The sequence below is a fragment of the Rhineura floridana genome, chromosome 2 (assembly GCF_030035675.1).
Source record: "Rhineura floridana isolate rRhiFlo1 chromosome 2, rRhiFlo1.hap2, whole genome shotgun sequence".
NCBI lineage: Eukaryota > Metazoa > Chordata > Lepidosauria > Squamata > Rhineuridae > Rhineura > Rhineura floridana.
Window position 1 is genome coordinate 206,950,779 of NC_084481.1, and position 12,173 is coordinate 206,962,951.

A 12,173-nucleotide genomic window follows, 5' to 3' on the forward strand; every position below is an offset into this window, starting at 1 on the left:
GAAAAAGTCTTAACAAAATCTCTCTTTCTGTGCACTGTGATATCTGGTTCTCTGCATCTTAATTCTTCCCACGTAAGAATTCTGTTACAGCAGGGTGTGGATCAGAAGCAGCCCCTTTTTAATTTTAATTTGCTTCTTAATTCACACATTTACTGGTGGGTGGGCAGGCTAGTCATACTTATGCTGGCCACAGTAACTTGCGTAAATGCACTTCCAAGGCTGTATTCACTCCCCTGTTTGTTTATTTTTTTTAAAAAAAAATTGCAATTGACCTCAGTCCAAAGGTCAGGGCTTGCAAATGGTAGAGAGGCTGCCACGCGCAAGCCATCTGAATGGGAAATGAACACTCAGCGGCAACCCCTTTAAAAATGCCCCAGCTATGCCCCCTCTCCCTCCCTCCCTCCCTCTCCTTGGTCCTGGCAGCTCGCTGTGATGGGCTGAGCTTTCACTTTGGGCCCGACCCTGCGCCCCTGGCTACCCGGGGGCCGGGTGGGCAGTAACCTTTGCTCCCTCAAGGCTGGCAGATTGTGCCCTACGCCTCTCTTTCAGGAGCGGAGCGCCGTCCTATGGCGGCAGGGCTTTGCTATGCTGGCTAAGGCTCCCGCTTCTCTAAGGGGGCAAGCCTCGGAGAAGAGTTAGCTTAGCCCTGCATGAGCTCTGCCCTTCCTAGCCGAGGAGATCTGGGACGTACCTTTCCTGGGCGGGAGAGATGGCTTCATCCTGACGCCGTTTCCGGAGGGGCGGGAAGGGAGGGGAGGGGGGCCCTATATAAATGAGATCGTTGCTGCAGTGCCCCGTCGGGGACCATCAGCAACGGCACCAGAGAAGGAGGAGGATCTAGGGAAGGGCAGGGACAGGCTGATCGATCTGCCTCCCAGCTCAGCTCTAGCCTAATGTCAGCCCCCCGTCGCCAGCTGCTACCTCAGAAGCCCAGCCGGCGGCAATAAAGCCAAGGGAGATCTCTTCCTGCGCCCCCCTTCAGACCTGCAGCCCCTTTTTCCAGCGTCATGACCCGCACAGCGTTGCTTGCTGCCCTCCTCCTCGCAGGACAAGGTAAGCCTACGAGGGAACGAGAGAAGGAGGTGGGAGCCGGAGAGTGGATGGGTCGGCTTGATTGGCTGCCTGCCGTTCCTCTGCCTTCTGGGACTTGCCTGGGACCGCGGTCCGCGCTGACGGTTCTTTTCAGCACCAAGGACAGAGGCGCGGGCTCGCCCCGTCCAGGACACAAGGACAAATGTGGAGCTGCTGGTCCAGGGGGCGGCGGGGTCGTCTTGCTTTCGGGAAGGAGCCGAGGTGAGGGTTTGGGATATAATGCACCTTTGTGTGTGTCAGGAGACCTCCGTGAACCAATGCGAGAGTCTCAAGGACCTGACTTGATCCACAGAGGTCATTTTGCCCTAGCAAACTTTTTAAAGCCCCCTCGCCCCGTCCACCCTTTTGCAGAGCACCTCCTTCCTTTTCGAGTGATTTTTCTTTTTTAAACATCAACGATAATAACGTTGTTTTGCAATGGCTTTGTCTTTTGAGCCAAATGGCCCTTCTTTTTCCACCCATTTTTCTTCCTGCCCATTCTCCCTCTCTTATCTATCTGTTTGCTTGAAATCCATACATAGTGCACCCATGAGAAAGATTAAAAGGCCACCAACCAGCTTACTCAGATTCAGGATGCTGAAAAAAGATTCTGCAACCTACTTCTGAATGATTTATTGCAGATACCTTTACCTCATGGAATCATTACTGCAGTCTATTAGCTTTCACTTTAGATGCCTGGTTAAGCAATTAATCAACCGCTCCCCTCCAGAAACTGAGCAAAGTTGTGGTGCTGGATTTCATACACTGTTTTTATGGCTTATTATCCCAGCAGAATGTCTTTGTGCTAATCTCTCTCTCTTCCCCATCTGGCTTGCATTGGCTGAGTTTTGCATGCCCTGGGCCAGTTGGATGGAACTGTTTTAGGGAATGTGCAATATTAAGGTATTTCTTTCTCTCTCTTGTAGTAATTTCACTTCCAGTAACAAATCCAACAACTAAAGATGACGCAAAGGTGAGTTGCAAAAACAAAGTGGTGAAAAATTAAGTGATATCATTTGAGCATAACTATGGGGCCGTGATCTATCCTGTCTGTTTAAAATAATCTTCCATGTAATCTTCCATGTGATAGACTGAAGTGACAAGAAGAAGCAACACACTGCCCCTTGTTGAAGCCACTTAGCATGTTACATTTTGTAGGTGTACAGCCAAGATTTATTTATTTTCCTTGTACCTACAAAAGAACAGAGCAAGGCTTGGCTGCAAACCCATTCTGTGGCAAACCCAGGTTTGTTGCTGGGGATGTATGAAACAGTGCTTCCAAGAAGTGCGTACCTGGCCCTGTTTTCTGCTCTTTTTGGTGTATGATAAAAACAGCACAGCAAAGACATGCTTGTAAATGCATCAATGTTCAATAGCAGCTGTAGATGTTCCTCTTGAGTATCTGGAAGGTTGGTGCATGGGCCTTCTAATTATATCCTGTATAAACCCATTGTAGGCTAAACTTAACCCCCTGCTATGAAAGGGATTACGTGTTACTGGGTAACATACTTGAAATAGGTTTTTTAAGCTGATACACTGTCTAAAGTAAGGCAAAACAAAACAAAACAAGACATTATACAAATGTATTATTATGCCAATGTTTTAAGAGATAAATAGCAAGACTCAGATAATCAGTGGTAAATGTTTATGCTATGTATAGGATATGGTTAAAATAGAAATATTGTAAATTCACATTTGAAGAAATTGTTAGATAAAGATGGCTGGGTATGCCTGTGGAATTATTAAGATGCCTATGAATTCTAGCCAGTGCGTTTGTGGCAAAGGATTATGGGAAAAGAGGCAGACTTGGAATTCATTAATTCTGTCAGTCCATTCTGTCATCTATCAATGTAGACATACTGAGCTGTAAAAGTAGTAAGATATATATATATATATCTGATTGGGAAAAATATGTGTACATGAAATAAACAAATGACCATACTGAGCCCACTTTACCTTGTATCACCTGGAATGATTTACTTGTAACTCTGTTTATGGCCTCTTTGTGGTTTGGTGTGTGTTGGAGGCTAGTAGGCATCCTTTGTAACTTGATAGACTCAATGCCCCTTTCATCCTTTTCAATGCTTTGAAAATAGGGACAGATTCATGGATGTGTTGTGGATATATGAAGCTAGAGGCTTCAGAGAGTGGGCATAAAAATATATCCACATGTGTGTTGCAAGTCTAACACACAAGAGCATAGATGGGGAACTTGGGGAAAGGAGTGGGTGCTTTGCATTCAGATGCACCTCACAATATGGATGCACAGAGCAGGTGCACATCCCAATTCAGATTGAATATGAGGCAAGCAAGGCAATCTATAAGTGGAAACCTATTTCTGCATGTAGATCTTCTCTGCTGGGTCAGAGGATTGTATCCAACTACATCCTACTCAGAGTAGGCCCATTGAAATTAATCAACCCAAGTTAGTCATGTTCATTAACTTCAGTGGGTCTACTCTGAGTAGAACTAGCATTGGATACAATCCAGAGTGTTTGCCTATTTTGCACAGTGTTGCAGATAAAGACAAACTATTGAGAAGCACCACCATCCTCCACATTGCAGTTTGTCATGGGTACGGGGCAAGTGACTGATTTTGTACATCATAGGACTAACATGGAAGTCATTGTTGTATCTGCTGCCCATTATCCCTATGTTTATTTTTATTTGCCACCCTTCATTATATGGTCACAGGGCAATGCACAACATATTAAAACAGACCAGTACATATTGCTAAAACCAATTAAAGCAATTGAGGCAAAATAAACACAGCACAAACTTTTTTTTAAAAAAAGAGACAAGATAGGTACAATACAAACTGACCTCAACAAATTGCCCCTCCTCACCTCTAAAAGCCAGGCAGAAGAGTACATCTTCACCTTCGTCCTAAAAAAGTACAATATGAAGGCAAGACCCATCTCAGTGGCAAGATCCAAAATTTTAGAGCTGCCACTGAAAAGCCCTACTTTGAGCCTCTGCACTATTCATCCCTCACAGGGACCACCAGCAGGGCCTCATTTGCTGATCCTAAATACTGGAAGGTTTGGTATGAGAGAAGGCACTCTCAGAGGATTGGGTTTCCAGGCCATTCAGGGCTTTGTATGTGTGTATGCACTTGTGTATCACCTAGAAATTTGCAGTCAGAAATTCCCTAATGTAATTTCTGTAATGTAATGTAATATAATTGATCGGGTAACCTCCCTGATAGACGGTGGGAATGCTGCGGACATAATATATCTCGACTTCAGCAAAGCTTTTGGCAAAGTGCCCCTGATATCCTGATTAGCAAGTTAGCTAAATGTGGACTGGATGGAACAACTATCAGGTGGATCCACAGTTGGCTACAGAATTGTACTCAAAGAGTGCTTATCAATGGTTCCTTCTCAAACTGGGGGGAGGTAACAAGCGGAGTAGCGCAGGGCTCAGTCCTGGGTCGAGTGCTCTTCACCATTTTTATTAATGACTTGGATGGGGAGATGCAGGGAATGCTTATCAAATTTGCAGATCATGCAAAATTGGGAGGGATAGCTAATACCTTGGAAGACAGAAACAAAATTCAAAGGGATCTTAATAGGCTGGAGCATTGGGCGGAAAACAACAGAATGAAATTTAACAGGGCAAGTGCAAAGTTCTATACCTAGGAAAAAGAAACAAAATGCACAGTTAAAAGATGGGGGATATTTGGCTCAGCAATACTACATATGAGAAGGATCTTGGGGTTGTTGTTGATCACAAGCTGAATATGAGCCAACAGTGTGATGTGGCTGCAAAAAAGGCAAATGCTATTTTACAAAACAGAAGTATAGTTTCCAAATTGCATGAAGCATTGGTTCCCCTCTATTCAGCACAGGTTAGGCCTTATCTTGAGTACTGCGTCCAGCTCTGGACACCACACTTTAAGAAGGATGCAGACAAACTGGAACAGGTTCAGAGGTGGGCAACAAGGTTGATCAGGGGACTGGAAACAAAGCCCTATGAGGAGAGACTGAAAGAACTAGGCATGTTTAGCCTTGAGAAGAGAATCCTGAGGGGAGATATAATAGCACTTTTCAAGTACTTGAAAGGTTGTCACACAGAGAAGGGCCAGGATCTGTTCTTGATTGTCCCAGAGTGCAGGAATACAATAATGAGCTCAAGTTGCAGGAAGCCAGATTTTGGCTGAACATTAGGAAAAGCTTCCCAACTAGAGTGGTACAACATTGTAACCAATTACCTAGGGAGGCGGTGGGCTTTACAACACTGGAGGCCTTCAAGAGGCAGCTGGACAGCCATCTGTCGGGTGTGATTTAAGTTGGATTTCTGCATTGAGCAGGGGGTTGGCCTCGATGGTCTTATAGGCCCCTTCCAACTCTATGATTCTATGTTTCATGTGCTATGCTTTTTTAAATTGCTACCCTCTTTCAATTTACCTAAATAGACTTCCCTCATAAGTGCTAATGGAATTGAACTTCTAGGCCCCAGGCTGCATGCCTATTTTTTACAGATATCTGCTACAAGAGACTTTTCCATTTTTCCATGGACGGAAAAAGCTTTCCGCCATCTTCACTAATTACTCTTAATCTGTCCAAAACCACAAATACCTTTCAGCCCGTATGCTCTCAGAAATGCCGCACCATCCTCTCTCTGCTAGCCTGGAACCTGGAGGGTGGTTTTGTTTGGAACTCCCTATATGCCCAGCAGCAGTCCTGGAGACTTCTGAAAATCTCAGAGCCATTGCTATAATTTCACTCTTGTTTGGGGGCCCTGGCTGGCACAAGTCAGTGAAATTCTGCAGCATTTTCCTGCATAAAAAGCAGATCAGCATTCCCCATGACACTGCACTGTACAGACTATTTAGCAGTGAGAAAACCTGAATAAGCCGACAATTACCCTCTCCCCCACCTTACCACCAGCCACATGCACTTTCATATGCAATTATATGAATTTGTATTTGATGGTGCCATCTGCACTATGGATATTCAGGCAGTTGTCAATGGCTTGGAACCAAAATGTGGAATTATAAAACTCAGTGCAAAGTCAGTAATAGCCCAGAGAATAGTCTAAAGGGCCAAGACAGGGTTCTGTTGATGAATATAAGGGAATCTGAGCCCTGGGCAGTGCTTGTATGAGAGACAACCAGGCTTGCATGGCTTGCAGTCTGCTCAGAATTATGCCCAGTGCTGGCTATGCTGATATGAATGGGCTTCAGCATCTACATGCTGGATTGAGGGTTATATGTAAACAAGTCTCAGCCTCCTTAGAGGAAGAGCAGTTAATAAATACAGGGTTAGATCCAGACTAGATTAGATGAACTAAGTTCCCACTGAAATTAGTTTGGACTCTAGTTAAGTCATGACAAACCTGTCCTACTGATTTCAGTGGAAACGAAGTACAACTACCTTTGCATGGATCCAGCCCATGATAAATAAGTCAATGCTAGTTTCAAGACTAATGATTCCCATTTTCAAATGGGATAGGGACCCACTGCATAAAGGCATTGAGGGACTGCAGTCATTAAGGCTACAATCCCATACACACTTACCTAGGAGTAAGCCCTATTTCAAGTAATAGGACTTGCTTTTGAGTAGACATTCATAGGTTTGTGCTGTAAGACTTGCAAAGGACTCTGTGCAGTTAATTATGAACAGCACTATTAAACGTTTGCAGAGCAGTTCGTATCCCTGTGCAAACCACCAAGTCAGAATCTCAATTTGGTCCCCTGCCGCAGCATCTCCTGCTGACTCTGGCCATCTGGCATTGCTGACAATGCGAGAAGGTCAGTGCTATGAGTTATGAATTTAACCTACTTCTGTAGCAAAAACTGCCAGCAACATAGATTTGGATTTTTTTTCACTGGGTACCCATCATAAAATTCACCATCTGCAGTGCTGGGCATCCACAAAGAAACATGAAGCAGCTGCTTTGGGTAGCAGATTCTAGAGGGAAGAGTCGTTAGTCTTATGCTAGCCTTATTCTGTATTAGGGTTGCCAGGTTCAGGGCCTGATCCTGATCCTGTATCTTTCGGAGAAGAGAAAGTCAGCCAAGTGCAGGTGTTCTTGCAACCCTGTAATGGGAAAAACCACAAAGTGGAATTCTCCCTTCCTCCTCCACAACTTTTAAAGATACAGAAGACCTCTTGGTTGCCAGGCCCGGCCTCCAAGAGGTCTTCTGTATCTTTTAAAACTTGTGCAGGAGGAAGGGAGAATCCCACCTCATGGTTTTTCCCATTACAGGGTTGCAAGAACACCTGCGCTTGGCTGACTTTCTCTTCTCCTAAAGATACAGGACCAGTAACAGGCCCTAAACCTGGCAACCCTATTCTGTATGTATCCTTTAAAAAAAAAACACTAGAGAAGGATACAGATTGACTCTCCCTTTTTGCTGAGCCAATGGCTTAAGCTGGCCCTGCCAGTGCTCAGCATATCCCATTAAAGACCTGCAATTTATTGGTGCTGAATATGTTTTGAAAGGACCCCACCATCTAAATTTGTTGTTCCAAGCTTCCTATGGGCCAGATTCTTTTTCGCTATATGTTGAGACTACAGCATAACTAGTTTGGACAAAATTAGGGGAATCATTCTTATTATAGGCTTGCTATAGGGACATTCTATACTTAATAGCCTTCTGAGTGTCTTCATTCCCTCCCACCCCATTTATTCATTTTCTTCTCATTGCTTTCCTGCCTGCTTTCATTCCTGAAACTAAACTAGGCTTTTGAAAACCTGACAGAGGCCTCCTCGGCTCATCATACAGGAGCTTAAGCTTGTCCAGAAAGGATACTCTATTAGGAACACAGGAGGCTGCCTTCTACTAAGTCAGATCATTGGTCTAACCAGCTTAGTATCCTCTGCGCTAACTGGCAGTGGCTCTCCAGAGTTGCAGGCAAGAAACATTCCCAGCCCTACCTGGAGATGCCAGGGATTGAACCTGGGACCGTCTGCATGCAAAACAGATTCTCTACCAGTGAGCTGCACCCCTTCCCCTAATCCCAACTGGGTGGGTATGGGCGGTGGCCCAGGAGGCCCAAATCACAAGGCTTCTGCACTGGCCCCAGTTGTCCTGCCCCTCCCTCTTTTTTAATAACTACTACTGCTGCTGCTGCAGCTGCTGCTACTGCTACCATCTGGCTGGGCATGCTGCATATGTAATACTTGGGGGACTCCAGCCACCCACCATCTTAATTTGCTCAGAAGCCCTAAATTTGCATCTTTGAGAATTTGTATCTGGTTCTATGCCCTGAGTTTTAAGTACCTAACACCACCCCGGTTACCTATACAGAACCTCAGGTGCTTTCAGGAAGGCATGCAATAAACATCCAGGGGATAAGACCAGAGTGCTCATGCTCAGAGGTATCATTTTATGGCCTTTATATATTTTAGGGCTGAGCTCTGGCATTCACAGAATGTTTCTTGGCTGAGCCCCATAAGCCCCATAAAAGAGCCCTGCTGGATCAGACTGTAGGGCTATCTAGTTCAGTGACCCCTTTCCCAAAGTGACCAACCAGATGTCTAGGGGAAGCCCCAGTTTAGGCATGTCCTTCCTATGATATAGTCAAAAGATTGACTATGAAGAAGGTTTCCTCTGCATCCCATCCTTCCCTTATTCTCATATCCCTTGCATAACTGATAGGCAATTCAGAGTGAAGAAAATGTAGCCATGTTTTTTATTAATTCAACCACACTTCAAGTCCTGGCAAATGGATCTACCCATTCCTTTAGTCAATGCCCCTTGTTATAGACATGTTAACCACTGAGCTTAATTCAAGGGGGTAGTTACTAGTTATAGTATAAAAACCTATAGCAGGGTAGCTAACCTTTGGCCCTCTAGATGTTGCTGGATTACAGCTCCCGTCATCCCTGACTTTTGACCATGCTGGCTGGGGCGGATAGCAGTTGCAGTCCAACAACATTTGGATGGCCACAGGCTTCCCACCTCAGTCCTGTGTGGGTTAAGCACAGAGAACTTTTCCTATGCTTTAAGGTCAGCTGCCATTTCCTCCCAATCCACAATTTGGTCTTGTGGCACTAGATGCTGGACTTTCTCAGTGGTGGCCCCTCAATTATGAAATAGCCTCCCCAATGAAGCGTAGCAGGCTCAAACTTGGTTTTCATTTACAAAAAGGTTAAAACCTTTGTTTTCTAGTTCTTTTAATAGCTAACGTTGCTGGTTTTTACATTATTTTTGCTTGCATATACTTGCTATGATTAGAGCTGCAGGCTGTGTGTCATTTTAATCTTTTTAATTAGTTCTATTATTGTTCTGTTCCTTATATAAAACCTTAGGCACTTGTAGAAAGGCCAGTGACAAATGTAAATAGATAAACCACTACTATGCAAACATATCCTTCAAACACTCACTTCATCAAATGCACACATACTGTTTTCTAATCATAAGAACAATCTGTCCATAAACAAATATGAATGTGTGTGTGCGCATGCATTTACACATGCACATAGCAAGAATATCACCAACATTAAGAAAAAAATATAATGGCTGTGAACAGCATAAAATTAACAATAAAATGACCTTCGTAATGCAAGTACAAGATACATCCCAAATCAGTATTATTATTATTAATTATTATTATTTATTTAATTTGTATCCCGCCCTTCCTCCCAGCAGGAGCCCAGGGCGGCAAACAAGGCACTAAAAACACTTTAAAACATCATAAAAACAAATCTTAAAATACATTAAGACAGAACAGCGTTAAAAACATTTAAAAAACTTTTAAAAGGGTTAAAACATTATTAAAAACATATTAAGTACACACACATGTGTTCCCTGATTTTATGTGCATTTGTAACATGTGCAGTTCTTCTGTGCAGTTCCAATGTGTTGTAAGCAAAGAAAGGCTTGCCAGATTCCAAACTGGAGACCAGAGCTTGGAAAAGTTACTTTTTTGAACTACAACTCCCATCAGCCCAATCCAGTGGCCATGCTGGCTGGGGCTGATGGGAGTTGTAGTTCAAAAAAGTAACTTTTCCAAGCTCTGCGATAAACCACTAAACTTCTCAATGCAACAGGAGATATGGCAGCCACAGCTTCTCCTACCTGTTCCCTTCCTAGTCGTCTTGTACACCTCGTTCCCAAACTGCTGCCATTGATCCAGATATTCCACACAATAGCTGGGGCTAGAATGTCTTTCTCTACACAGTGGATTCAATCCAGTCAAAGTTAGTCACACTAGAATCCCCTTGAAATCAATGAGGCTTAAGTTAGTCATTGTTTATTCAAATCCCATTGATTTCAATGGGACTAAGGAAGGACTAAATTAGTCTAGATCCTATTATTATTAATATCATTATTATTTATCTCACCCTTCCTCTTGAAGGAATCCAGGGTGGCAAGCACATTTACAACAAGATTTTTTTAACAACAAAAAGCATTCTAAAAACAATTCAAAATACTGTAGTTGCAGATAAAAAATTCTGAAATCAGTTGCAGATAAAACCATTATCCCATCTTGTGATCTCTGGGTTGCCAGGAACAGTTTCCTTCAGTCATCAAATGTCTGGGTTAACAGGAATGTGAATAAGTCCTTCTGCACAGCCTTTGGCAACTGGTAGGGAAGGGATGCTCAACCAGCATACCCAGTGATCAGGAATAATTAGAGTTGTAGTTCAACAACATCTGGACAGCCACAGATTCCCCATCAGTGTGATAGGTGGAGCCTCCAGTTGCTAGCACAAAGCATATAGCAGTTGGCCACATAGTTTAATTGCAAAATATTGCCCCAAATTATAAAATTTATACGCAGGATTGACATCCGTTCTCTAATTAGATTGCATCCTCTATTAGGCAAGTTGCTGTGGATCCTGTCACCTTGTTTGTTCTGCCTCCTGCCCTGAGACTGTTGTACTATTTAACCTGGAGTTTGTGGGTTAATCACATTTTTCCATGAGATGTGATGCCTATGAAAGCTTTTGCAACAATAGATCTGCTAGTCTTTAAAAACTCTGAAGGATCAAACATGAAGGCATTGCTCTTAATAGAACTACTATAATAACATGATACGCACAGTACCAAGTGAAATGCACAAAACTGAGAATAAAGAATATATCTGTTCTGCATCCTCCTTTATTGAGATTGGGATGCAGGGTCATACTTAAGGTTACCTCTGTCAGGGAGATAAGATCATCAGGTAGGAGCACGGCCTTTTCTGTTGTGGCCCTGAGGCTGTGGAAGTAGTAGGCAACAGATGTCTCTTAGTGTAATTCCTGTTTAGGCTTCAGGAAGAACCATGAAGCACATCTTTTTCTTTTATAATGCCTTTTGGGAACAATGTGGCTATTATTAATCTCTTTGCTGCTGCTTGCTTATGTGGTTTTCAAAAAAAATATTAATTTTGATTTTTTTAAAAACTACTTTAATAGCTTTGTAAGCCAGCTTGAACAAATAATACAATGAAATAAAAACGTAAGAAAAGCCTGCTGGATCAGGCCAATGGCCCATCTGGTCCAGCATCCTGTTCTCACAGTGGCCAACCACATGCCCATGAGAAGATTGCAAGCAGGACCTGAGTGCAAGAACCCTCTCCTGCCCTGCAGTTTCCAGCATCTGGATTTCAGAAGCACACTGCCTCTGACCATGGTGGTGGAGCACAGCCATCATGGGTAGTATATTTATTGATCAATGAATACATTATTTATCCATTAATAAAATAGTTGCACTGCAGGGGGGCAAATGACAATGCTACAACTATGAGGACAATGTAAGAAAGTTAATGAAGTAATAGGAAAGTCATCATTGTTTCATTTGTTAATGCATTTCTTTGGCTGCAGCCCTAAGGCTTGGAAGAGATGGGGACAAGGTGGCTCTTCTTTCTTATCCAATGCTCCTGAGCCGATGTAATTTTATTCTGGGTTTAGGAGTGTGTCGGGGGTCTGAGAAAAGTGTGGATCCTTTGGATCCATGTCTTCCCTTGTCGCTCCCCCTGCACAGGATGTCTCCTGTGGCCCTTTGGGTATCTTTCCTTGATCCATAGGATTACAGGCCAGTAGCTTTTATATACAAGCATACACAAACCAATATATGTAAATTAAACAGTATATGCAACAGTATATGTAAATTAAACTATATACCTGTGTGCCCCCCGCGAGAATCTTGAAGGGCTTTTTCCGTT

General features: G+C 43.4%; 1 protein-coding gene across 1 annotated transcript in view; it reads left to right on the top strand.

Moving 5' to 3' along the window:
• Positions 1-812: 812 nt before the first annotated feature.
• The window catches only part of CHGA (chromogranin A), a 33,654-nt gene continuing 22,293 nt past the window's right edge, over positions 813-12,173 (top strand). Inside the window, exons 1-2 of the mRNA XM_061613251.1 lie at positions 813-1,053; positions 1,998-2,044. Coding sequence (XP_061469235.1) covers positions 1,008-1,053; positions 1,998-2,044 — 93 coding nt within the window. The 5' untranslated portion in view covers positions 813-1,007. The remainder of the gene's footprint in view (positions 1,054-1,997; positions 2,045-12,173) is intronic.